A 27,683-nucleotide genomic window follows, 5' to 3' on the forward strand; every position below is an offset into this window, starting at 1 on the left:
CCCAGCAGGGCTGCCGAGACACTGAGTTCAGCGCTGACTTTCGGTCTCTGCAATGGAACAAAAGGGGGCAGTAGTGTCACCTGCTGTGTCAGGCTGTGGCCGTAGTGCTGTGTTGTTTTCAGAGAGGAGCCTTGTTTTGTAGGGTTTTGATGTTTACGCCAAAAACGGTACCCACAGAAACCACCATACCTGCAGTGGGGGTACCCGTGTTTTAGGCACTTTCATTCCGAGCAGGCAGAGCCAGCTGTGGGAAGCGCAGGGAGCGAGGCAGAGCGCGCGTCCCCTTTAAGGGGCGTTCCGTTCCCCGCCGCAGTGCTGACGCTGTGCTGACGCCTCCTCCCCCGGTTTCCAGATCTTTCTGGAACGCGCGGCGCCCGCCGTCTGCGCGGCCCGAGTCGTTCCGGAAAGTGCCGAAGCCGGAGCCGGCGCCCGGCGGACAGCCCGGCGGGCGGCACAGCGCGCCTGCGCAGAGGCGAGGAGGCGCCGGTTGGTGGCCGGTGCTCCGCAGTGGCACAGAGGCGGCGGCGGCCGGTCCCAGCAGCGCAGCGCGGCGGTCGCAGGGCGGCGGGGAGCACCCAGCGCAGTCATGTCTGTGGTCGGCATCGACCTCGGCTTCCTCAACTGCTACATCGGCGTGGCGCGGAGCGGCGGCATCGAGACCATCGCTAACGAGTACAGCGACCGCTGCACCCCGTGAGTAGCGCCGCCTTCCCTCGGCCCGCGGCTGCCCTTCTCCCCCGGCCCGGCGCTCCCCGAGGCGGCTGCGGTGCGGGCCGGGCTGTCCCGCGGGGCCGCTCCCCGGCGCCGGCTGCTGCCCTGCCCTGCCCTGCCCTCCCCGCCGCGGGCTTCCGGGAGCGGCGCGGTGCCGGTTCCGAGGCGGCAGGAGGGGCTGCGTGCGGGTGGGAGGCTGGGAGAGGCGCCGTGCTCCCATCTCTCGCCGTGACTTGTCCGTGTCCTTGGAGCACCGCGCCGTGCGGTGCGGCACCGCGGGCTTCTGTTTGTTTCCGTTGCGATGGCTCTGCGCTCGCGTGCTGTGTCCCACCGTTCCGTTCCGAAGCGGCGGTCGGGGCTGGCACAGCCGTGTGTTGGAGGCGGGGGGCAGCGCGGAGCCGTGCGTGCCTCCCTGCGGCCGCGGCGTGTGTGTGCGGGCAGAGACACGGGAGATGCCGAGATCCCCCGGCGGCTCCTGCGGCGCCCAGACCGAGAGCCGGCTTTGGAAGTTGTGCCGCTGAACCCCCCTGCCCCGTCCTGCCTCAGGCGCTGCGCTCCGCTCGGCGTGCGTGCTGGCAAGCAGACCTGGTGTAGGTTTCTGTGTATTGAACGCCTTGTTACTAATTTATGAGTCACTGCACTTGCGAGGATTGTGCGAAGTGGCTGTGAAAGTGAGCTCAGGCGCAGCTAGTGAGATAACACGCGTACATAGAGGCGGTGGTTAGATACGGCTGGATTTCTTCTTTTTCTCTGAATTGTCACATTGATGGAAGGCACAATATAGAAAAGAACTTACTTTCTAATGCTCTAAAAGCAAACTTTAAAATAGAATACTTCTATTACAGAAGCTTATTGAAGTAATCGGATCTTATTTCAAGCAGATATAACACTTAAAACCATCCCAACTTTTCTGCTTTGCATCTCATCGATCATAGTGCAGTAACTGAGAGCTTTATCTGTGTGTCCCTGTAGGAGAGCTTACATCACCGAGAGACCTGAGGTTAACTAACAGCCATCATGGGTGAGATGTGTCCCAAATACTTGGCACTTAATGCCAGATTTACCAAGCAACAGCACTTGTTGTGTTGGTGTAACACACAGTAAAAATACCTGAACCAGTGCTGGACAAGCTGGGATGCTCCTGTTCACAGTGTGTCATTAAGCTCCCTAAAGAGAGGGCAGTCCTGAACGTGCTTGCTGGGGCTCATTATGCTCTCTGGATGAGGCTAAAAGGATAGCTGGACCTGGCTTTGGAGCACATTCAGGTACCTGTGCAGTGCTGGCTTGGCAGTGTGGTGTCAGAGCATACTTTCTATCTAGATAAAAGCAGTGTATGTTTCTGGAAGCCAGTGCATTGTCACACTTCAATGCAGCACTATTTAAATGCTGAATCCTGTGTCCCAGGTGGTTAAAAGGTTCTGGCAATTCTTTACATCGAACCTGTTTCCTATAGTCTAAGGCTTAGTGTTGTTGGCATTTATAAAATGTGCATCTTGGAAGCTTTGGGATAAGCATCGCAGAAAGGAAAGGTTCTGTTGTGAAGCTGTGTCAGGAGGATGTAGAGTGCTCAGTGTGGCTCCAGCCTTGGTGTCTGTTTGGTGTTAACTGAGACCTGGCTTTTTCCAGCCGGTGAACTCCAGCAGGTCAGTTGCACGTGTTTCCAGTGAGCCCGGGCTGCTGAACCCAGGGCACGTGGCTGTATCTCCCCGCTGTGGTGCTGTGCAGAAAGTTGATTGTTGATAGCTCATGATTTTTCATAACTACTTCTTTCAGGCCACATGCAATTAGCACAGTCATAAGCTGTCATTAAAGCCATTCTTCAGAACAGAGCATGGAAAGGACTGCAGTCTCCCGGTGTGGAGAGCTGCTGCTATGAGAGCAGTCCCTGTCGTGCTCAGATCCTTGCTTCAGAGGAAGCCAGGATGCTTCCTGAAGGGCTGTCTCGGACAGGGCTGCTGTGTTTGGAGGTGAGGAGGGCACCTTTTGTTGTTCAGCATCTGCCTCCCAGCCAAGGGGGAAGCCATCCATCCCCATGTGCTGGAGCTAAGGCGAGGGCACTGCAGCAAGGCTTTGGGGCTGAGCAGCTTCCAACGTGGTGCTTCACACTGCGTAGAGGTGTCAGCAGGTAGTGCTGCCAGTCAGCACAGTCACACAGCCACACCGAGATCACATAATATTGTGCTAACAAGTTGTAATCTCAATCAATAAGCTAGGGTTATTGAAAGCCATTTAGCAGCACCAAAAAGGTAGTACATGATTTAAAATGTAGGGCAGCTTCCATTAGCAGCGGTTACATCTGGTGGAGGTTCTGTGTTCAGTGTGGTGGGATATAGAGTAGAAAAGTTGGCTGATGATGTTATCCAAGCGTCCGCGGTGCCCTCATTGTGGTGAAGGTGGGGAGGAGGCAGGAAGTCGTCTGCTGAGCTGTCCTTTATGCATTCATCAAACAGGGAAATTTAAACCTTATGGGTCTGTATTGTAGCTGTTAGTTACTAATGAATGGCCTCAGGCAGATCCATTCCCGGATGGGAATCAAGTCCTATTTCCAATCTATACAAGCAGAGCTGGTGATTGGGGGTGGGAAATAAAAGCAAGGATCATTGGCAGTACTTGGAAATACACTGGGGCTCCAAGTGAAGTTACGTTGCCTTGTTACGTACGTTTCTTGCAGGTTTTCTTGCTCTTGACATTGGAGGGAAGGCGGTTGGGGAGATAACTAGGGGGTATCTGTGCTGCTGAGGCAGCTCTGGCCAAGGGGTTGGGAGAAGAATGGAGCTGCGGGCTGCTGAGGAGCTCCCAGACCCATGAAGACTGACGTCTGCCTTCAGTTGGCAATCACTGGGAGTGCCCGTGGGTTGTGGGGTTGGGCAGCTTGGCTATCTCAGACCTGCCTGTTATTTTTAATTACTGTCTCACAATGATCGTTGGAAGTTACTCCTGTGGTGTCAATGTAGTACCGCCAGACTTGAGGATTCTTGTTTCAAGATAACTTGCCTGGTGAAGTTCAAAGCTTCATTTTCAGTGTTCCAGACTACTTCGGTTCTGAGCTGTCAGCCAGAATTAACTATTAATTCTTTATTATGTAATCCATAGAATACATCTGCTTGTAAAGAATTCCCTAAATGCCCTGAAAGCAATTGTGGTTGCTGCACTAATTTGCAGAGAGTGAAATAGCCAGAATTCCACAGTAAGTTCCGGTGTTTCATACAGTAATGCTGTTAATACCGCAACCATATTCTTCCACTGTAGATTTTGGTGTTTTGTTTAGAATAATATGGATATAGTTTATAACATTTTATTTTAAATCTCTATTTCTTTATGTCTCTTTTTTACTTAGAGCATGTATATCTCTAGGATCCAAGACGCGGGCCATTGGGAATGCAGCGAAGAGCCAGGTAAATGGGTGGAGGGGAGCAGGGGGGAAACAACAGCTTATTACTTACCTGACTTGCTTCCTGTTGAGCTACAGAAAGATTAGTAGGAAATAAACTTGATATTGCAAATGAGGTTGTCTGTTACAAGTGTGCATTTTGCAATATCACTGCTTCAGTATTCTTTTAATCTAGTATTTTTTTATTCTATTACAAATCGCATTGTCATTAAGAGTAGAGAATGGGAAGAAGTGGGACATCTTACCCAGTAGGGGATTTTTTTCCTGACCATTTGTGACAGTGAGAGCACAGTTCCAAATGCCATCTCCACATGGGGGATGGGAGGTGTAACTGTGCTGACAGGTTTTGAGGAGCTGAAACAGCAGTTGAACAGCTTGCTATTGATGCTAACTCTTGCTGATAAAGTAAAATTAATACATCTGTGCAATTCAGTGTTTTAATACAGAACTTAGAAAATAAATTCCTCTAATTGTCAGCAACTTCACTTGCAACTTAGGGGAACAAAGAATTGCTTTGGAAAGAAAATACTTAGAAAGCTTAAAATAGGCAGTGTGAGTCTAGAAAGCCAAAGCAGATGAGGTTTGACCCTCGTTCTTTACACTCAGACATCATGTTAACAAGCTGAAAGGAGGAGGCTGCCTTCCTCATAGTGGAGTGCAGGGAACTGGAAATGGAACAGCGGCTTTGCTCAGTGGCAGTGGAGGTGACCGAGTCCCTTGGTAGCATTCGGTGCATGGCAGATGATGTGACAACTTTTGTTCCTAGAAACTTGACACTGTTAGCTTAGCCCCTGAACCTTGCTGTTGGGAAGGTGTCCTGCTAGTAATGTTTCCTGCTATTCAGCTGATTGTTTAATATGAACTGAAATAGGTTTAATATGGTTTAATAATATTGTTTAATATGCTGAAATAGGTTACCCTGGAGTAACTTCTTTTGATAGCTTAATGAAATATTACGTGTGTGTGTTTCTGACTAAAAATCTTTCCTTAACGTAATGCAGGGGAAATGCTCGTAAAACAATAGGTGTAGGGAGGCTTTATCTTCTTTCCAAATGGAATCTGCATTAGAGCATAATTTTAAAAGAGGAGTGCAGTGTTATTGGAGCTTCATATAAAGTGAATGTCGGTAATAGCTGTATTTGTTGCTTTAGTCTGCAACTGCTTTGAGTTGTAATCTATCAAATCTTGCACCCAATGTCAGAAAGTTTCTTTAAAATAAAGGGAACAGCAAGTTAATGGCTATTAAAAGAAAAGAAAGAAAACTTGGGTTTTATAATGGAGACCATAGATCTAAAGAGAGTGCTTCTTTCTTCACACTCTGTTTTGCAATAAACATGTAGAAACTGAAGTGTCTTCAGTACATGCATTAAGCCCAACATAACAGGAGTTACCGTCTGAATGGGTTTCTGTATTGTGCATGTAAGAGGTAACTGAGAATATCTTTCACAGATCGTTACAAATGTAAAAAATACATTGCATGGCTTCAAAAAGCTGCATGGAAGAGCATTTGAAGATCCCTACATACAAGCTGAAAGGGCCAAACTTCCTTATGAACTTCAGAAGATGCCGAATGGCTCTGTAGGAGTAAAGGTAAGTTAGAACTTCGTGTGGAGCCTCTCTTGCATTAGAGACTGGCACTTCAAGCCTTTGCCACATGGTGCATACTATATAATTATGCCTCTTAGTGTACACAATATAAAGAAGTATTGCATTATCTCCCTTGCAGATGTCCTATAAATCATTACAGTTGCTAAAGCCAGAAACATTAAGCTTCGTTTTCATTCATTTTGAATAAAACTGTGCAATAAACCTGCTCTTTTCAAGAGATGAAGAGTGCCTTTTTCCCTGCTTTTCTCTGAGATGTCTGTTATGGTTTCTCTTCATTAGCTCTCTGTAGTCTCATTAATAGTTTAGACCCTACTAGGTTTACCTTAGAACAGGTGTAATTACAGTGTGTGATTATTCATGGTATCTTGGTTTCTCTTATGGCTGCATGGAGGCCGAGTTGCAGAAAACCAGGGAAATTCTGTCTCAACATTGAATCTGAGCAACTTATTTCTAAATTATTTCCAAATTTAAAGCTGTTCTCAACATTCAGACTTTATGGCTTCAGTCTCTGAATGTAGGTCTCAGAGAAGAGATCACTATGTCTGAGAAGATACTTGATTTTTTTGTAGGACTTCATTATTTTTCTGTTATTTAAGTCAAATGTGTTCTTCTGACGCTATTTTTTTAGGTAACATTTCAGGTTTTTTCTCCTTTGCTTTGTTTTTAATCTTGGGCAAAGCTCTTTGCATACCTACTTGTCTGGCAAAAATACTTCTTGGTGAAAAGTGTTGTCCATTGTTACTGACAGCATTTAAAGTGGGATGATTTGTTAGAGCATTGCAATTTTGTCTTTCAGGTGAGATACCTGGATGAAGAGAGGCTGTTTGCAGTAGAACAAATTACGGGAATGTTACTGGCCAAACTTAAAGAGACTTCAGAAAGTGCTCTGAAGAAACCAGTGGCAGACTGTGTTATTTCAGTAAGTTGTCATCCATTTACTCTATTTTTGCTCATGGATAACTTCAGGTGAGCTTGTACCATAATGCCATAATGTGACATTGAGGAGATGCAAGTGGTGAATAGAAATCACGTTGTATAATCACACTGACAAAAACTTGGGCCCTTATTATATGTTTTTCCAATTGATAATGTTGCTGCACACGTACATGAGAACATGGAAAACTTGAGTGTGCTTTGAGGAAAACAGACTGTGTGAGCCGATAGGGGCTGGTTTGCTGGAACGTAACTTGCTTTCTCTAAATGAGAAATATTCTAATGTAAAGGCATTTCTTTCCTAGTCCCAAAGAACTCCAAGTGTACAGTCAATTTCTTTGTTATATAGTTTAGTGCCATTTGGTTGTATTGCATTTGAAAGTTGCCTGGAACTTACTGCTTTGAAGATAATGTAGATTTAAGAAAGCTGAATTACCTATGTCTGTTTGAAAAGGTCTTGTTTACTTGGCTCATCTGCTTGGTGGCTTTTTTGCTAGGCTGCTCAGCCACAGGGGTGAGCAGGGGCAGTGGAACGTAGGCAGGATTTAGAGAGGATTTGTTTCTAATACAGAAGTCCTAGATGTCTGCTTTTCACACTGTAAGATCAGAGATTCATCAGAACAATAAAAACTTCATGGAAGTTTTTTGGTGCTTAAATATACATGTTTAAAACACAGGTTTGAATTTTACTCGTACTTCTTTTGTCGTGGTTTGAAATTTTAATTAAAATAGGCAGTAAAGTGGATTACTTGGTTGTTCTATTCAGACTGCCTTATTAATCTGAGGTTAGTTTATAACAGTTTCTTGTGGTATTGAAATTTATGGGCTTGTTTAGTGGGTAAATCAGACTTTTTTGACTTAGAAGCCTATATATTATATCTAATGTAATTATTTCTTGGAAACAGGTACCAAGTTTTTTCACTGACACGGAGAGAAGGTCTGTAATGGCAGCTGCTCAGATTGCAGGATTAAATTGTCTGAAGCTAATGAATGAAACTACAGCAGGTAAAGTCCTTGTGTGCGCAGAAATAAAGCAACAATGCGTATAAATGTCTTCTTAACAAATGATTGAGTCTGTGAGGGCTGTGACACACTACTGTTACACAACTAAGCGCTTGGGAAAAAGCTATCGAGGCTTGTATTGCCCAATCCAGCTTGGGAACTGGAAGCAACAGTAATGGAAGGAACAGTAATGGTGAAGCTTAGGGGCCATGAGGAGAGTTCGGGTTTGGTAGCCACAATATGGTGCCACTTAAATAGCTCCCCTGCTTGTGAAGTGGTTATCTGTGCTTACCTCTGCTGTACCATGGTGCTGCAGCAGCTGGTAGGTTGGGAAAGCCTGAGCCAGCTTCAGAATCAATCCAGCAGTGTTATGCACCTGACCTAAATCCTCAACTGTTGTATTAAGTAGCACTGTAACATTGTATTATTGGATGTAACTGCATATTTTCTGTCTGAAAGATTATGATAAATCCATTATTTAACTGAGAGGTGTTGTGGAGTCTTGTGCTAAGGGTGGTATTTTCCATGGGTTTGCACTGCTGTGTGCATCCAAATGACCTCATCCATATCCCTTCCTAACTTGTGTTAGCTGCAGATAAAGTTCTCCTTTTCAATTCTTGATCAAACAGTAATGCAGCAGGTTTTTCTTTCCAGCTTATCTGTGCTGAAATAAAAATTAATCTCACAGAATTGTGAGGAGGAAGTTGTTAATTTGTTTTTTCTCATAAGCTTTTTTTTCCTTTTAATTGTATTTAAGGGGGATCTTACGAGGGTGCAGTAAAACACCCTTCATGTTTAACTTCTCACATGTGGTTTAAATGGTGCCTCTACACAAACTGCATTTTTATGGAGCTTTATCGTAAGGCTCATTTGATTGTATCATTTGATGATATTTAGAATCCTAGATTATGGCATTTCAAAATAGTCAAATTGAATAAAGACTGTGGGAAAGTGACAGTTGAAGCTTATTGCAAATCTGTCAGTCATAGCATTGGCACAGCTGTTAATTCTATGAAGTAACTTCTTCACTGCCCTTGCCTGGTTTTGATGAATTCAATGGCAGAGTATTAAAACATGTCCCATGTCATGGGATCTAAAGTTGGAGCGGTTTAAACCAGTCGTGTAATTTTTATTGCTATAAGTTCTTCTATGAAATCTCAACAAGCTTTCTATATAAATGCTGGTTTTGAGGACTTAGTTTTTTCCTAAACAAGTTTGAAAGCTTCTTGTTGAACATACCTGAGTTGTGCAGAACTGAGCTAAAATACTGAGAGTAATCTCAAAGGAGAGTTACAGGTATGGCTTTCTTTATATAAGAATAATAACTGCTAGACAGTAGCAAAAAATAACCTTCCTGATCAAATCCTAAACATTTTAAGTCATGATGCTAATGTAGTGTTTTGGAAGTACGCAGCATGCAGTTGCTGTTGGAAGAGGTGACACAGAGTGGTTGAATGGCAGTTATGAATTAACACGAGCTAATAGTAAAACTATACATCAAGCAAATGGCAATACAGAATTAGGCAACTCATACAGCCTGAAAGTCATGTCTCTTTGTGCCCAAATATTCTATCAGAGCAGAGTAATGGAAGTATTTCATTTAAGTATAATTAGCACATTTCTACTTGTAGTGCTTTTAATGCATGCTTCACATCTGTATGCAGCTCTGCCTTGACATCCTCACGTTGTTCTTTTCCAGTTGCACTAGCCTATGGGATATACAAGCAAGATCTGCCAGCCTTGGAAGAGAAGCCAAGGAACGTGGTCTTTGTAGACATGGGGCATTCTGCGTATCAGGTTTCAATCTGTGCTTTTAACAAGGGAAAACTGAAGGTAATCTCTTTAAGTCTTTGCAGTAAAATACCATATTCCCAAAGCATTTAATGAAAAATATTTTTATGTGGAAAAAAATCTATAGCAAATAGTATTGAAAAATACTATTGAAGAATGTGAACTTTTAAGACTATATGAAATTGATCTTGTATCTAAAGAAATGTTATTAGATAACCTGTTTTCTGGTTTGTTTGTTTTTTCACTTCCATGCAGGTCTTAGCTACTACCTTCGACCCTTTCTTAGGTGGCAGGAATTTTGACGAGGCTTTGGTAGACTACTTCTCTGAAGAATTTAGGACAAAATACAAACTGAATGTAAAAGAGAATCCCCGAGCACTGCTCAGATTGTATCAGGAATGTGAAAAACTAAAGAAGCTTATGAGTGCAAATGCTTCTGACCTTCCACTGAATATTGAGTGCTTCATGAATGACCTTGATGTCTCCAGTAAGATGAACAGGTACAGTGCATTATTTTCATGAAGTGTGATCAGACCTGGTATCTCAGCTGTCTTGTAATATGAAACATTTTCCCTATCCCTGGCAGAGCTCAGTTTGAGCAGTTGTGTGCTGCCCTTCTGTCCCGTGTGGAGCCTCCTCTAAGAGCAGCCATGGAACAAGCTAGTAAGTAGGATTTGGATTCTACCTTTGGTTCTAGAAAGTAATCAGTAATGTGGTTATCCTAGATCTCTTTAATGATTATCTTTTTAATGTATTTTTGTATTCATTAGAATTGCAAAGCTAAGTACTGAAAAGTTAAATGTAAGTTCCATTCATATGCTTGCCATGTATGCATGAATCCCATTCCTGCCTCATTTAGTGCACAAATGCATATGCAACCCTGACTTATTGACCTTCATTCACCCTGTGTAATGGAAAAGGTTGGGCCATGGAAATACATACGTATTTTTTAAGGAAAAAAAAAAGGGGGGGGGGGGGGGAATGATGGGGATGGGGGAAAACAGCATTCTGTACTTGGAACACTTAGCAACTGTCTGGCCAGCCTGTTCCATATGTGATACATAAGTCTTCACTGACCTAAGAACTTGGCAGTCTGTTTTCAAAATATTTGAAGCATGTGCAAGTAACAGTTTCTTTTTATTTGTTTGTTTAGTGTGGTGTAAAGGAGAGAAATAGACTTTCCTAGAAAAAGATTTTTCTCTATTTTTAGCATCTTCAACAAAAAGGAAAATATTCCGCTTATTTTTTTAGTTGGCTTGATAACTAATGCTGGAAGTAAGAACTCGAATAACTGCTGAGCATAAACATACAAGGACTGACAGCTGTTTGAGATTCTGAGATCACTTCATGCTTGTATCTTGAATCCAGAATTAAAATTAACTTACAAGCACAGTTAACTATCTATTTTATGGTTTTAGTCAAGGGTTTTGCTTTTCTCATTGGCAACTAAAATTAATCCAAACATATGATGAGGTACATTTGGGCCTTCTTTTATTCTTGTCTGGGAGGGATGAGAAGTGTTGTGCGGTAGTACAGGGCTGCCAAGGGAATCGATCCCACAATTGGGGTTATGTCCACTGGAAAGGAAAGGGTACACATAGACAAGGTGTCTTTGGAGAACAGCTGTCACCATGTGAGCTGTATTTGATGCTTTGCTTCTGCATTTTCCAGGACTGTGCAACCAGAAAACTTTTTAGCCTGCAGGAGGGATAAAGATTTTAAGGTGCTTCACTGCAAATCTGGTTTTAAAGATTTTGTTGGCAATTTAATCAGTTAATCAGTGCTTGTTATTAATGTATAGTTAATAAAGAGATCTCAGTCTAGTTTTTGTTGCAAAGACAGCTTTTTTCGGTATCTTGATGATAAGTAAAGGCAACATGCACTCTTTCTTCTAGAACTTCAGCGTGAAGATATCTACGGTATAGAAATAGTCGGTGGGGCTACTAGAATTCCAGCAGTGAAGGAACAGATCTCTAACTTTTTCTGTAAAGAAATAAGCACCACACTAAATGCTGATGAAGCTGTTGCAAGAGGCTGTGCCTTGCAGGTATGGATATTGAAATTCAGTATTGCTTGCTTCATGTGATGTACTACTGCAATGTAACTAATCAAAACCAAATAGCATTGTGGGATGGAAGAAGATGAGCTCTTGCTTGTTTGATCAGCTGGTGACAGACCACATCAGAAAAGATTGTATTACATTTGGTAACTTGTCACTGTCATATTAAAGGGAATGACCTGTTGAATTAGATTGTCTAAATTTACTGGTTCACTTCTGTGTGAGTCATTTCTAAGATTGGATTGTATCTTTACTGACAATGACTGGGGAAACTGTGTTCATTCAATTAATTAAAGTCAGTCCAATTATCTACCAAGTCAGTTCAATTGATTATCTACCAAGACTAAGAAGTTTCTGTTTATAAAATGCTGTGGGAAGCTGGACCCTCCATGTGACCTCTATGTAGTTAGATATTAATTAATTGCTGTATTGCTGTTTATTTTTCTGCATGGATATAATAAAATTCTGATCTTTGTTTTCTAGTGTGCAATTCTTTCCCCAGCTTTTAAAGTGCGGGAATTTTCCATCACTGATGTTGTTCCATATTCCATAACTTTGAGATGGAAATCATCTTATGAAGAAGGAACAGGGTAAGTTGTATGATACGTACTGAGAAGTATGATGGGGTGTTCGTATAAGGAAAAACTTTGAGTTGTGGAGAAGGCCTTTCAGACTTTGAAGTTGTCATCTGCCTCTTTTACTTCTTGATTTCCAATTGCTGCTTAATAATTGGAAAAATAGTTAATTTGAGAGACATTTGTGTGAACTTGCTTAATTTTAATGGTATAATATGCTTAGTCCATCTTGAGACCTACTGGACTTTTATGCACAGTTCTGGTCAAAAACTTTAAGTAAATAGGTTATTTGGTGGCTTACTTAGCATGGCTGCTGATCCATAACATAGCCTGATGATCCATTACTTTATGCTCAGTGGTTTACATTTACATAATAATTTATTGCTGTAGGGAATGTGAAGTCTTCAGTAAGAACCATGCTGCTCCGTTCTCAAAAGTAATTACTTTTCACAAGAAAGAGCCTTTTGACCTGGAAGCTTTCTACACCCATCCGCATGAAGTGCCTTATCCTGATTCCAGAATAGGTAGGAACATGTAAATAAGAAAAACAGCTTTTGTCGACAAGGAAGAAAAAGTTTTCCCTAATGAGTTTTTCTTCCATGTTTCCTATGTTATAGTAAAGCCTCAGTTCTGTAGAACAGCACAGAAGAGTCTGCTTGCCTTTGATGCAGTGCTCAAACTGTAGCGACGTCAGATGATAGCAATTACTAGAAGATTTACTTTCTTTGTTCTTCAAAAATGTCACTAGAGTTTAGTGCTGTGTTGTCTGGTTCTTCCTACTTCTGTAAAATGAGGCAGGATCCACCAGCACAGATTTTTTGAAGTAACTGCATCAAAGGAGCTGTTAGTGCTATTTATCTGTCCAGATATGTATTTGTGTCACTTTCTGCTCATCTGTGAATGTACTGTGTAGATGTTTCCTGAATGAGTCCAAAGGATCAGAGTTCGTTTCCTGGTAGCTCATACCACTCCACTCATAGTTAGTAATTGACTCCTCAGCATCTTTAAAACCAATTTGTGCTTTTATTTGCTGACCTAGAAGTCAGGTATAAACTTGTTACTCCCTTTTTGGGTGTCTACAAGATACCCATCTTTAGGACAGAGCATTCTTATTTGTATGTGCACAGTCCGCAACACTTTCGCTCAACTTGGAGCAATTTTCAAAATACGAACCGAACTTGTTTCCAGAAGCCTTGATGAATGGGCTGTTCAGTCTCCAGATGTCCACTGTATCAGTGTAGCTGAATCCAGAACCTTTCTCTGTTAACTTTTTTCAATGCTAAGTTTGAGTTAAGTGGATGAAATAAACAGTTTGAGGTGAGTCGCAGAATAGTTTCTCTACTGTGATGGTTAGAAAAGGCAGCAGAGAGGTTTAATGCTTAATACAATGTTAGTGAAATCGTCCTGGGGCTGTACAACTTAATTGTAAGTGACATACCTGTTTTTAATTTGTCTAGCTTCGGTTTCTGTCATAGAACTGAAAACTAAGTAGAAAGTTTTTAAGTAAAATTTATTTGAATGACATTGTGATTTAAATTAACCTTCAGGTTGTGGTTTTGTTGGTCTTGCATTATTATTTTATTATTTTTTAAAATTTTCTGATGTTTTTTCTTAAGGGCGTTTCACTATTCAAAATGTTGGTCCCCAGCATGATGGCGACAACTCCAAAGTGAAAGTTAAAGTGCGTGTCAATATTCATGGCCTTTTCAGCGTAGCTAATGCTTCTATAATAGAAAAGCAGAACATTGAGGGAGATCACAGTGATGCACCGATGGATACTGAGTCATCAATTAAGAATCAGGGCAGAGAGGATGAGCTGGTATGTAAACATGTAAATATCTGCAGTCCTTGTAATTCGAACAAGAGATGATAATTGGAGGTGAAATCATAGCAATTTCCAAAAGCTATATGCTCTTTTTCACCCTTGCATTATTCCTTCAGTTATATAATGTTTGCCTGCTTGTTTGTTTGTTATTAAGGTACTGGTGACCTTGCACTAAGAAAACAAGACTGTGAAAACAAGTAGATTCCAAGGGGAAATTTTCTTCTATTCCTTTTTTTTTTAGCGTACCTACACTAGTCTTAGTATTACTGTGTTGCTCTCAAATGGCAACAGAATTAATGTGTTCTGACAAATGAATTCTAAAGGTGTGGTTTTTTTGGCTTTTTTCCCAAGTGCTACATCTTTGTTGATTAAAGAACAGATGGTGGTTTTTTTTCATAAGCCTTCTTCCACTCAGGGCACTGAATGTACTTCTCTATATGTAGTTCTTATGAACTGGCTTAAAAGCCTTGAGGGGAAGTGAATGGAAATACATGTGTGATAGTGTTGCCATTAATACTGAGAAATTTCTGTTTTAGTTGTCATTATATCAGTGCTAGTCAGCACTGCAGTGCTGTAGAAGTGCCTGCTCACAGAATTCTGCCTGTTAGTTCTCCCACCCCAGTGTAAGGAGGATTGTTTTTCTTGCTGTTGTCTTGCACGCTAGAGGTAGATAGGTGAGAGCTGCAAGGTACAGCTCTTAGACTGATGAGGTAGGTCTGAGGGCTGGGTGGCAGGGAGTGCTTTTGTGGCTGGGTATGGTGCACTGGCAGTGGTCTCTGTCAGTACCTAGCGGTTAAGTGCTTTGCATCTGACATTTGCATAGAAGTGAATTGCCTGGAAGTGACATAGCTGGCATTTTGTGTTATCGGCATACTGCATGTCGAGGTTGTTAATCTTAGTAAGTACACTGTGTTCAGTACAAGGCTAACCACTTCCATCCTCAGACTTTGTCGGTTTGTATTACTTCCGTTTATCCTAATACATCTTCTGTTTTACAATGGTGCTTGTCAGCAATTACCTTTCATTATTGAGGATGATACCCTCGACTCTGAGGATGAGGTTTGTAGTGTATGTGTGTATTTCCCACATCCCCTCACCCCCAGCTGTTTGTGTAGGCAAGGTAGTTCCTTCTAGTTATTGCCTTTCTTGTGTGAACAGTAAGAACAGTAAAGAAGGATGTTGTTCTGTTCTGAAATGAGAATGCTTAACTTTGGTAAAAGTAGCCTATTTACTTCCTACTTTGATCACTAAAACTTGGCCATACTAACTAATGCACCTAACCTGCAACACATGCACCAGTGCTAGAGTCTGAAACCTTTCAAATATTTCTAATATTTCCCCAAACTAACAGTAAAGTGCTTTATATGCATATGTGGTTTATGAATCCATGAGTTTAATTTCTTGTGAGAAGTCAAAGACAACTTCAGTTACATCTTGACTACTCCTCACCATCTCCTCACTATTTATTGATGCCTTGAATTTCCAGATATTTCCAAATAATCATTCTGAAAATGTGAAACTTTTATTTATTATGATGTTATTAAAAGTCTTTGCAGTGACAACAGGGAATCTGGAAATTTGAGCTGAATCAAGTGGTCAGCTCTCATAATTACAGTGATGTCTTCTAAGACTCTCAAATCTAGAATGAGGCGTAGTGAACTAAATTCAAGTGAAACGCAGTGTATCCAATAAATACAATTGGTCTCATGCTGTAAAAGGCTACCACAGAAATTAATTTCTGTGGTTCTGTGAGGCAGGTGCAGGCAAAAATTACAATTACTAACTTGTGCTTTAGATTAGGAAGTTTAAGGGTTGGGGGAATGTTATGTGTTCAATGTTCTGGCTGTTCCATACAGAGTCTTTAGTTACTTGCCTGTGTTGGTGTTGTGCTTGTAGAATTTTATTTGCATATATTTTGTGTGTATTTATTTAGAAATTAAAACGGAGTATTCCCCAGGCTTAGTATAATTCTGTGGATAGCAACATCATCATTATTTAAAGAGGGACAGGCCAAATAGAATATGTTTAATTTGAGAAAGATAGAAGCTTTATTATAAAAATGGCTGTTGAAGTAATGATTAAGTAAAAGAACTTGTTGAGACTGAACTGAGCACATGTGGTCTGTGATGTATTTTGATAGACATCAGTCTTAAATCGAACCATAAACCTGTGCGTTGTTATGCAACTCTTTCTCTAGGATAAAATGCAGATTGATCAAGATGAAGGTGTTCAGAAAAGTCAAGCTGAACAGCAGAGCCAAGCAGATGAGGAAACCGAAAACGCAGGAATTGAAACAAAGGTTTGTACTCAGTATTGACAAGGAAATGCAATGTTGCTTCCCTTAGAGGGTTGTTGTTTTTTTTTTCTGCCTTGTATTCTCAAATTCCATTCCATTAATCTCCTTAGTTGTGATTCGTAGGGACTGTATTTGGAAGAGCAAAGCTACACTGCAGTGGTTAAGATAGAAATTTACCTTAGCACTTGCCTTTTCAGTGTACTAAGCTAAGACTTTTGAAGTAAGTTTCCTTGATTTAACATAGGTTTGAAGTAAAGGTGAAATTTAGGGAAGCTTGAGAATCTTGGAGAAGAATATGCAGTGTCTTTAGGTTTTTCCTAAGTTTTCCAAACAGCTCTTCATGTTGTTTGAAGAAATTAAATTCCACCAGTTTGGTTCAAAAGTAAAGAAACAGTGATTATGAATAGCAGGTATATAACTGGTGCTTCATTTGCATACAATTAATTTGTAGCTCTTACTGTTTGTTGTCTTTTTTTGCATAACTGTAGCAATATTTTAATTCTTTGAAGTTCCTTACAATTGCAAACTTTACAGGCTTCTTCTGGAGACAAGCAAGATCATCCAAGCCTGCCGAGGGCTAAAACAAAAGTTAAGAGTATTGACCTACCTATCCAAGCAAGCCTCTATAGGCAACTGGGACAAGATCTTATCAATTGTTATATAGAAAATGAGGTAAGAAGCGTGAACAGGTGATGACTCAGATTAACATCAATAAGTAATTACTTTGCACAACCATAAACATTACCTTAGAACTTCTCAAGGCTTTGCCTTCATTAAGGACTTGGATTTTGCTTACTTTTAGTTGGTGCTTTTTTTCTTGGTGTAATAAATCAATTTTACTAGTAGTGCGTAATTACCCAGATCTGAGTGTAATCGATCAGACTGTCCTTACTGTGAACAATCAGTGCCTTTCTTATGCAGGAAATTCCTAAGCTTTCGAGTAAAGGCTGCACAGTCTGTTATAGGAATGCTAATTATTAGTGACTATCCTGAATGGGTCAGGATTAGCATTTGCAGACTGTTTTTTGTGCTCTACCAAGGCGGTGTGCCTGGCTAGATCAGGTTTTTGCTCTTACTGTGCTTCATCACCAGGAAAGGTAATGGAAAGTATTGCTTCTAGAGCGCTTGCTTTCCATAGAATCCTTGCTTTACTACATCTTGACAGGTGTTATCTGCCATTGCAAACATCACAGCAATTTTAGGTCCGTTCTGAAAGATGGTCAATGCAAAGACTAAAATGGGAAATAAGTTTTGTAGAGCAGAATGACTTCCAAACCAGTCAGTATGTCTGGTTTTTGTGATAGTCAGACTGTAATTTCTACCTGATCCATTTATGCTGAAGCACTTGACAAACACCTTCTGAATATGAATAATTCCCACCCCCATCCCACCCCATTTCAGTTCTTCCTGAGGTAAGAATAAGTTACAAAGAGGTGAAAATTAAATAAGTTTTGGTCCTTTTTCTGTTACAGTTTGGGAAGAGTAATGCTCAAGTTTGATACCTGAAATTCTTAGTTCTAACTAAGCTTTCATCCACCCTAGGGGAAAATGATGATGCAAGATAAACTTGAGAAAGAAAGGAATGATGCTAAGAATGCTGTTGAAGAATATGTGTATGACTTCAGAGACAAACTGTGTGGAGTCTTTGAGAAGTTCATCACTGAAGAAGTAAGTCTCACCTGTGTGTTTCAGCTGTTGGAAAGTAATTTTTCTAACAAGAGCTTTGAGTGGTGTCTGTGGGGGCTGCAGGAGTCTATTGTCTCAGAATGTGAAATGAATTAACTTCAGAAATAAAGATAACTATGCATCAGCCTGGTATTTGAATTGCAAGGGCCATGAATTCTGTACTGTCTGAGAACTTTCTCAGTGTCAAGAAAGGATTCCGTATGTAGACAAAATGGTGACAGATACCGATGAGCATGACTGGGTAGGAAGAAGAAAATAAGCAGAAAAATGAGTGCCTAAAGCCCTGTTTTATTATCTGCATTTTATTTATTGAAAAATATGGTTCCTTCCCCTCTTAAAAGTATAGTGAACCTGGTGTGTTGCTGAAGCCCAAGTAAAAGAGAAAACTGTACGCTTGTGGCTTTTGCAAAAGCAAAATTGAAAGAATGCTTCTATAATAGATTCTAACAGCTGTATGTGGAAGTGTCTGGTACACAGGCAACAACTTGCTGAAACAGCCCTTCAGCAGCAGTGGTTTTAAAGTCTACTCCATGAATTACCTGGTTACCCAACAGCACGTTTTGTTCTTTGCTAATTGACAGCATCTCTGACTTGTTTCATAGGATACAAACAAGCTGACCTTGATGTTGGAAGACACAGAAAACTGGCTTTATGAAGATGGAGAGGACCAGCCAAAGCAAGTCTACATGGATAAACTTCAGGAACTAAGAGTAAGGCTTTAAGCTCTTTAGAAAGAGGGGAAGGGTAGTAGTGTATATGCACATGACATGGCTGGTGTAAATAAATATCTACTAATGAGAAATGTGTATGTGCCTGCCTATGTGTGAACTTGATAAATCCAGTAACTTCAAAGTATGGACGTCCAGGTTGTATCTGGATGGTACTTAATTGTGTGATTGTAATATGTAGAACTAGGAATGCTGTTACGTCAGTTGTCCTTCTGATATGAAAATGGTCAGTTGTGGGCAGTGTCTAGTGATGAACAGTAAAATTAATCACTGTGTGAATTTTTTGTAATTCTTGCTGAAAGAGGCTTTTAAGTATTCGACTGTTCTCCCAGGTATTCAAAACCATGCCTGAAAATAGATGACTCTAGTTTTCCTGTTTACAATGGTCTTCAGTAGCTATATCATGAAGCAGAAGTTTTGGTCTAATACCAAATGACAAAGGTTAAGGAATGCTTTAACAGTAGCTTCCACTGTATTGTTTAATTTGTAGTGACCAAAAAAACCACCATAAGTACTTTGAAATTTTAATAATCTTGTGGGCAAGTGTAAATTATGATGAATGGCTGTTTGGTTGTTCGAGGCTATGTCTCTAGCTTTAGTTCCAACTGTTTCCTCTCAAGTGATGTTCTTCTTGTGGGAGGGGTAATTGGTGGAAACATTAATAAGAGCAACTGTCATCGTGCCTGGATGCCATTATGCATGAGAAGGGGAAGATCAGACAAGAGATAAAAAAAAGTCAAAAAAGTTACAGTTTTAAAATTTAAACCATCCCTGCAGATTGTCTTGTTTCTCTTCCAAGTGCTCATTTTGCTAAAAATAACTGCAAAATCCTGAGCCGAGAAAGGGCAGAGCACTAATCCTTTATTTCAACTTCTGGGTCTTTTTGTTGATGGTGGCACTGTGCTACATGGAGTGCAAAGGTTGAGCTTTTGAATGGGTGTGAGAAGGAGGGAAAAGCCATGCTGCTTATGATTCCATTTTTATTCTTTGACTAAAGTAAACCAAGCTTGTGTTATGTCAAGATCTTTATTTCTGGGAAAATGAATTAGTTGCGATATCTCACTTGGTTTTATGTTTCCAGAAATTTGGACAGCCTATTCAGGAAAGGTACATGGAACATGAGGAGAGACCAAAAGTTTTAAATGAACTGGGGAAGAAGATTCAGCTCCTTATGAAAGCAGTAGAAGCGTACAAAAATAAGGTAGAAGCGTATTATTTAGGGGATGATCTGTGTGTGTTTGAATTTGACTATAGGATATATATATATATATATATATATATATATATATATATATATATATATATATATATACACACATATATATATATATATCTTATATATATATAAGAAAAAAATCCCCCAGGATTTAAGTTTTAAGCCACTTTAAGATGACTTGTGCTTACAGTCCTGAGAACTTTTAAAACTGTTCTTGAAGTTTCTTTGTGAGTGTGATTTAAACAGTTGTGTTCTTTATGGTGACTTGTAGCACTTTTCTGAAATGCCTACCTTGGTGTTATCTATATATATATCTTGTTTCTGTAACCCAAAATGTTGTATGTTGGGGTTAGTTACTCAGGTGAGTCTGTTTGTTCTCATGCAAGTTCATTACCAGTCTGTGTTTAAGCAGTGTGCATTTAAGAACAAAATTCCAATTACCTTAAAATTTCCTGCATTTTGTTCAATGGCTATTCTTCATACCGAACGTTTGTTTAAATAACTGATTTCTAGTGGGTTATAGTAATGTTAATCAGTTGTGTCCATTAGACTCCTAATTGATCGAGGAGAGTGTAGTAATTGATCAAAAACATCTTTCTCCCTAGGATGAAAAATATGATCACCTAGATCCTGCTGAGATGGAAAAAGTTGAAAAATACATTAGTGAGGCTATGAACTGGTTGAACACCAAAATGAATGCACAGAACAAACTAAGTCTAACTCAAGATCCCATTGTCAAAGTGGCAGAAATAATGTCAAAATCAAAGGTAAAAAAATAAAAGTTTTCATATGTGTTGCAGTCTAGTAAGCTTTTCTTGATAAGATTCTGCTATCTGTATTGAGCTAGAATAGCATATCTGAAGAAGATGGTAAAGCTCTAAGATACAGGGGCAGCAGCAGCAGTTTTATCAGCATTCAGCCCTAGCTCTTCACTTTACAGGAGTACCTTTGAGTAGCTCTTTAAAAGCATCTGGAGTTAAGCTCTAGTTTTGCTAGAAAACCAATTCCCGTAGGACTTAAACAAATCAGAAACTTTTTTCTTTTAAGCTTCTAGATTTGATAGAAGTCTAGTCCTTGAAAACAGTAGTATTGATAGTTACAAACCTAAAAGAAATTTGAGACGTTCTAGTTTAATGCAGTTGCTGTGCCACCAAATAACTTGTTCTCTCACTTTTAACTAGGAGTTGGATAGCTTCTGTAATCCTATTATATACAAGCCCAAACCGAAGATAGAACCTCCCAATGATGGGCAGTCAAAAGCTAATGGTGAACACAATGGACCAGTGAATGGACAGAGCAGTACTGAAACAGGACCTGATCCAGCGAAGGACAATTCTCAGCAGACCAAACCATCTGGAGAAATGGAAGTGGACTAAATATTGCATTTCTGTTACTTAAATAGTGCACAGGGTCCATTCTTTTGGTACACACCTCAGATGTTCAGTTATTCTTAGCCAACCTTCTGTCATTTGTTGCTGAGTAGTTTTGGAAGTGTTTCATATTAAGTACACCTCTGATGTTTGTTTCCACTGATGCTGCTTATGTGGAGCTTTAGCCAAATGTAGATTGTATAAGTCAGTTTAAGCTTTCCCAATATATTTTATATCAAAACATACAGAATTGATATATAAATGGCAACAATCTACCTTATTTAAAGCTTTTATTGTGGATAAACCTCAGCTCCTTTATTCAGGAAAGGATACTGTATTGCACTACTGATGCTCAAGTGTAGATCTGATTGCATCTTTATTTTGGAAAAATATTGGAATTGAAGTGGCAACACTTGTCACTTGAAGCACTGACCTTTTCTAGTTATTGTATTGTTATAATTTAAATATTAAAATAGAGGTTAGTTGGCATACTAGTCCATCTTGTTGATGTACCATGACAACTGTATGGTCTCCTTCATATAAACTAATACAAGCATAAACATTTTTTTAGATTCCCATACCACTAATAATCTTAGTTAGAAAATACCAGCATAATGGCTCTGCCATTTGCTGAAATTAAGTGAATGGTCTCATTGCACATTGCTGTACATAAATGGACTGTGCTTATAGGATGATGCTAATGATAATAGTATCAAGTGGTAGAATATACAAGGACCTGCATAGCTTTCCCTTGAAAATGTCTTGCTGCACATGTTACCCTTTCCACTTGGTTTGTTTTGAATGAAATCTACATCTTGATTGCATATCATGCTGGGGATGAGAAACAGCAGAAATTGTGCTGTGTGAGCTGGATTTTGGCCTAATGTTGAGGTTGCTTAAATGCTGTCTATTGCAAACTTGAAAAAATACTAAGCGCTTATTTAAGCCATGGTACTTGGCATTTTGATCCTTTTGATCAAGGATCTAAACAGAAGAGTATGCAAACTGGATATTACTACTCTAAGGATAAAAATCTACTTGATGAATTTGCATAGCTTATCAGTTATCCTTGCTCATTTACTTGATCTAATGGAAGTGTCTATTATGTATTATACAGCTGAGTCACTAGTTTCTTTGATCTGTCTTGGACGTCATCAAGATCCAGTGTACATTCATATATACTGAATGTTTCAAGCCAGTCACAGTGGTACTGTAGCACTTGTTAAAACAAGCCAGTTTTCTTTTGCTTGGAACAACTCTGTTACCAGAATAGAAATGCGCTACTTTATGGAAAATGGTTTTTAGCCAAGTTAGCATAATTGACTGGGATGAGTTGCAGTGTAACACTTCAGTGACTCGAACTTTGTTGCAGAAACAGATGTAACTGTTAAGGCATCACATAACCTCGCTGCTGCTGTAAGCAAGCAAAGGTCGTGCTCTTGCTTGCAGTTCTGGCAGCCGTTTTATTTTCCACCATGCCCTTGATATTTCACCACTGTTCCTGCTGTGGCCTCTGGCTCAGTCTGTGGCTGATAGAGGTGAGAGGTACTTGGCACCATCATCACAGAAAAAGGAAGCATCATATACAGCTACTAAACTAACTCGAGTGCTAGAGTCGTACCTTCATGAGTGACACAAGTGACTGACACATAAACAGCTCCCCTAACACTGTTTACATATTGGAAGCCTTTGAACAAAAATGGAATGGTGTTGAACTGTAGCTGCTCTGCAATCTCAGTCTTGATTTCCTCTGATGTAATTCACACGTTTGGCACCAGAGTGGTGAATGTACTTCGGTGCCAGTTGTCCCTAGTGTAAGTCAGTATGTGACTGGGCAAACTTTGGTCCTGTAGGCTTTAACATGAATATCTTAATGGCTTTTCCACAGTAATGACTAGCATTCTTAAGTACTGGCTTTCTAAAACCCATCTGAAGATTGTTTTGTCAAGTAGACCTGCTGATACCTGGCAGGTGAAGAGCTTAGACAGTGGGAATCTTCCGTGCGAGCTCTTCAAGAACTGGAGATGGAAATGTCATATGTAAGAAAAAAATCTTTATTATGCTCTTGATGGTTAGATGTTCAATACAGTATTATAGGTGGTGGAAACCTTCTTTAAACATGAAGGACAGAGTAATTCTACAGCTGCTTATTGTGTTAAGCTTAAAAGCAGGCATAGTAAAGAGTCTTACTAAAGTTTTATTAATAAAATAGTGAAGGTTTTCGCCATGTATCTGCTCTGTCTCTAGATCCCTGTGGAGAGCTGCCTGCACTCAGCAGGTAGCAACTGGCTGCTGGTCACAAAGTATGTGTTACAAATCCCATTTGTAAGAGCAAACTTGTTCATACTACAGTGAAGGTAAAATTAGCATGTTAACATGTGACTTGTTAATCTGTAATCCGTTATGAAGAGAAAAACTTCACCAGAACTCAAACATAGGATTCGCTACTGCTAGAACCCATAGGATTCTGTACTACTAGAACCATACACAACTTGAACAAGAGGTTTTGCATGCTGGACTCAAGTGAGTTACCTTGTGGCCTCCCTGGCGGCTCCAGAATGAATATCTTCCAATGTAACACAACTGTGGTGACTGACAATAGTGTGTTATCTTGTGTCTTGTAACAGCTATTTATTGCTTACATCTTTTTTCATACCTATTAATCTTTTGAGAAAACATACATCTAATGTTTGAAAGTGTTCCCTCCATCTCATAACAAAACAAACAAAAAAAACAGGAAGCAGCACCGTAATGGCAATAGATTTTTTTTTTTGAGTGGAGGAAAAAAAAAGTCTTCAACTTATATAAAAATCAGTTATTAAAGAGCAGAACTATTTCCTTGTGTTTTTCTAGGATGACCTTTCCTCTTTAACAAGCACCAGTTCTTATCCCTGCTTGAGCATTAATGTCCTTGCTTAACAAACAGCTTTAACATTGCTTTAACACACAGACTTGCTAGTAACTATTTTAAAACTGCTTCATGGCTTTGTTTGCATGTGTAGCAGTTTTTTTTTGCCATCACTTAAGCTTTTATATCTTCTTTTTAATCTGACAAAGGAGTTTTAATATGGTACACCTGTCTTCCTTGTTTAGTTACTGATTTGGCTGTGGATGTCTGAATTTGAATGAAGAATCCTCTCCCTTACCATTTGATAGTGCCCTCGTCTTACTATTTAAATGCTGCCTTTGGAACATGCTTATAAAACATCAGTAGGCAGTTGGGGCTGAAATCCTGCAAGCCCTTTGGGTGAAACATGTAATGCAAGTTGGAGCTGGGGCTTCACAGGCTTGTGCCCTGTCTGGAGGGGCAGCACTGGGGGGCAGCTGCTGTTACTGACCTGTTCCTTCTGAGGTGAACAGGTCTACACTGACACCATGCAGTGTGCCTGGTGCCATTCAGACGGTACCTTTGCTGACCTTGCTTTCAGGGCATAGTACAAAGGTTTTGTTTGTTCTACTTAATAGTGAAAGCTGTTAAATCTAAGCATACAAACTGTCAGTTGCCTTTATATCCGCAGAATTTGAAATTATTTCATTTTTTGAAACATCTCAATATGTTGAGCTCCTATTTCTGCTATAGCTTCTTCCTGTTAATGTTTTCTCAAATATTCCATATGAAAATGTTTTTTGGTTTTTTTCTTTTTTTCCTGTGAGGATTATGCTTAAGCATAATGTTAGGGAACGGGCTAAGAAATAGAGACTTTTTTCCTAGGTCTTTGTTGGCATAGGTATTACTAAGAAGTTAACAGCTTAGTACTCTGGTTGTCCATTCAGTGTGATTACCTGACACCAGTTCTCAGAACCACAAAACCATGTTCCAGGTACACTGCATTTTCTGGTTTGGAGTACCTTCCTTGTTATAGGAAGAGAAGTTCAGTGCAGTTCCTGTATAGAAGCTTCAGCATGACCCTCATCCTCCAAAACGGCTTTGATTGTTGCGTTACTACATGGCAGTGCTTCAGTGGGCTGATACAGAGGCCCACTGGAACTGAACTCTAGATGACCAAACTTGAGTGGTGAATCAATATAGTTGCTAGAAATACTAAACGCTTACGTTACCTGCTGCTATCTACAAGTTTTCTTGAAACTGGATGAAAGAATACTGTTTCACTACCATTCTCATTATTCTACCTTTTTTTTAGCCTTTGGCGCATCAGAAAACAGAGGTAGGAAAAAAATGCATTGCTTAATAAAAGCCATTGACAGCCTTGTAAATTTTCATTTCAACTCCATTATAGTATTTGGAGTGGAAATAAAAATTCCTGACACACTAGAAATTGCGTGCTAGCTGACTCCTATGTGCACACTTAGTTCACTCCAGTTGACCTTGAGGATATCAACCAGCTACCATACATGTAAGCAACAAGTGAACGCAATTGAATGGGACTGTTGGTGCTACAGCAGGAATTGGCTCATAAAATTTACATGACAGTTGTTAAACGCCATTTTCTGTCTTCCTTATGAGAGGAAAACACATGAAAGTGAAAAGCAGAAATCACTGCAGTGTGATACATGAGGAGTAATTTAAATAAAATGCGGTTAATGCCCACCAGCCACCCTCATAAAGTGCTCAAATGGTTTAATTAAGTTAGTTGAAAAGGAGTTAGTTACTGAATGTTGCATAGTGGGAAAAGTTTGTTTACATATTTGGAACATATTTCCACAGGATGGGGGGGAAGAGATGGGGATGTTAGAAATAAAGGCAGTGTTAAGTATGCAAAATGTTTACTATGTATGTAAATGGGATCCTGATTAGTGACAGATCATGTGCAAATTGACAATACTCAATTTATTTTTGAATGGCAATATAGATTGTCAAGGTTGTGTATAATGATAATAAATATATAAAACGCTACTTGAAACATAAATGACCACTGAGACCTAATTTTTCCATCAGTGTTCTTAAAAGCAGCTTTGCTGATTTAATGGATGCATTTAATGCATGTTTGTCCAAAAGACCACAGGTAAGAAACAACAGGCATTTCTGCCTTGCTCTGTCTGAATTTGCTGACAGGGTTTCTCTCATGCTTCTCTCAATCCCAGCTGCTGCAGACTCATGTCTGCGGACAAAGTTCCCCAAATTGAAGCCCAAAGGTTCTACTGCTCTGACTCTAGGAAAATGTGGTCATTTTCACCTCTGAAGTCACATTTGTGCATTTGGAAAAGTACAAATTGCCAAATGTAAATTAATTCCTCTTTCACTGAATGACTTACTCCAGCTTTTGAAAAAGTCCTTTGAACTGCTTGGGAAAGTCAATGGCTTCAGGCATTGGTGGTTCTCTGAGAAGACCCTGAAGCACAGCCGTAAAGCAAGCAGTTAAGTCATGAAGGAGGCAGGAGCTCCTTGCTGCGTGCCTCAGTGGTGCAGTTCCTTTATGTTCTGCCAGACTGCTATGACTGTAGGATACCTGCGTACCTTGTGTAATTCTATGAAGACACACCATGATTCAACATCTTTATCATCCTGAATATGTTTTAATCAAAAACTTACCCCGTTTCCTCTGGGTTTTACACACTTGGAGCAGAAGTCAAGAAATAACCTAATAGAATATTTCAATGGTATTGTTCATCTTACCAGCAAGGTTAGGGACTTAGGAGTAGACAAAGGTGCTTCTTTAGCAACAAATGAAACAAACATGAATGTCAACATGCATGCAATATATGTATAATGAGGGTTTATGAAGTTACAATCTAAAAATTAAATCCATGTGCTTAATGACAAGGGAAGAAAATGTGCTAACTCAGCTGGTTTCTGATAAATCAGGATTTACCAGAAATTGTTTTTTGATTTAAGAATGTAAAAATCAACCTTAGGACATTCAAGGGAGGACTAGGGTAGGTTTTTTTCTATAACTTCCTTACAATTCTAAATCACAGAAAAAATGGTATTTGCATTTAGTTTTGCTTGTAGGGAAATAGAGCCACAGTCTAATTTACTAAATTGTCCTGATAGGTTAAGACAAGCTACCTTAGTTCATACAAGAGAAGCTGATTCTATAAATATGTATCATTGTGGTACTATAACAAATCCTTTGGTAACTACTATGTCTTGCTTTCCTTTGACACTGTGACAGAAAAAAATGCCACAGTGATCTGCTTGCCCCCAAATATGTGCTGATAAACATCATTTGTCTTAACATGCTGACCTAAAGCCTTCATCAATAACTGGACAAAAGCATAAATTACATCCTTATGTTCACTGGCATTTTGTTTTTATGGATAATGTCAATAAACCAATTTTAGAAGCCAAAAGGGCAGATGGTAATGTATGATCTGGGGAAAAAAAAAGGATAAAGAACAGGAATTTTTCATGCAAGCTAGTATGTTTCATACAACAAGAAGTATGGTAGACCTTAGAACCAAGAAGTCTGCTCTCTTGGCAAGTCTTAATAATGGTCTAATTGTTTCCATAATGATACAGGCATGATGTCATCCCGGCTCCAGCGTTCAGTCAGTGGCTAATCTTGCAGGTGCTATCTACAGAGGCAGGAT

At 40.0% G+C, this 27,683-nt stretch overlaps 1 protein-coding gene and 1 long non-coding RNA gene across 4 annotated transcripts in view; one reads left to right on the forward strand and one right to left on the reverse strand.

Moving 5' to 3' along the window:
• Positions 1 to 27,683, reverse strand: part of LOC107313224 (uncharacterized) — a 61,479-nt gene that overhangs the window by 29,399 nt on the left and 4,397 nt on the right. The gene's annotated exons all lie outside the window — the stretch shown is intronic.
• HSPA4L (heat shock protein family A (Hsp70) member 4 like) lies at positions 454 to 26,059 on the forward strand. The gene is made up of 19 exons (XM_015861303.3): positions 454 to 693; positions 4,049 to 4,106; positions 5,552 to 5,692; positions 6,507 to 6,629; positions 7,549 to 7,648; positions 9,345 to 9,478; positions 9,692 to 9,936; positions 10,023 to 10,099; positions 11,332 to 11,483; positions 11,979 to 12,085; positions 12,461 to 12,594; positions 13,687 to 13,889; positions 16,093 to 16,194; positions 16,726 to 16,863; positions 17,734 to 17,859; positions 18,480 to 18,587; positions 19,687 to 19,806; positions 20,427 to 20,588; positions 21,003 to 26,059. The coding sequence occupies exons 1-19, from the start codon at positions 587 to 589 to the stop codon at positions 21,195 to 21,197; spliced, it is 2,532 nt and encodes an 843-aa protein (XP_015716789.2). The 5' UTR covers positions 454 to 586; the 3' UTR covers positions 21,198 to 26,059.

Source organism: Coturnix japonica, chromosome 4 (assembly GCF_054131305.1).
Source record: "Coturnix japonica strain WE chromosome 4, WE-NBRP24, whole genome shotgun sequence".
Lineage (NCBI taxonomy): Eukaryota > Metazoa > Chordata > Aves > Galliformes > Phasianidae > Coturnix > Coturnix japonica.

Bases quoted from the DNA above. Each gene is read 5' to 3' on its own strand.
- HSPA4L (XM_015861303.3), top strand. From the start codon at position 587: ATGTCTGTGGTCGGCATCGACCTCGGCTTCCTCAACTGCTACATCGGC. The intron at 6,630-7,548 runs GTAAGTTGTCAT...TCTTGGAAACAG, and splicing joins TGGCAGACTGTGTTATTTCA to GTACCAAGTTTTTTCACTGA. The intron at 12,086-12,460 runs GTAAGTTGTATG...TTATTGCTGTAG, and splicing joins TCTTATGAAGAAGGAACAGG to GGAATGTGAAGTCTTCAGTA.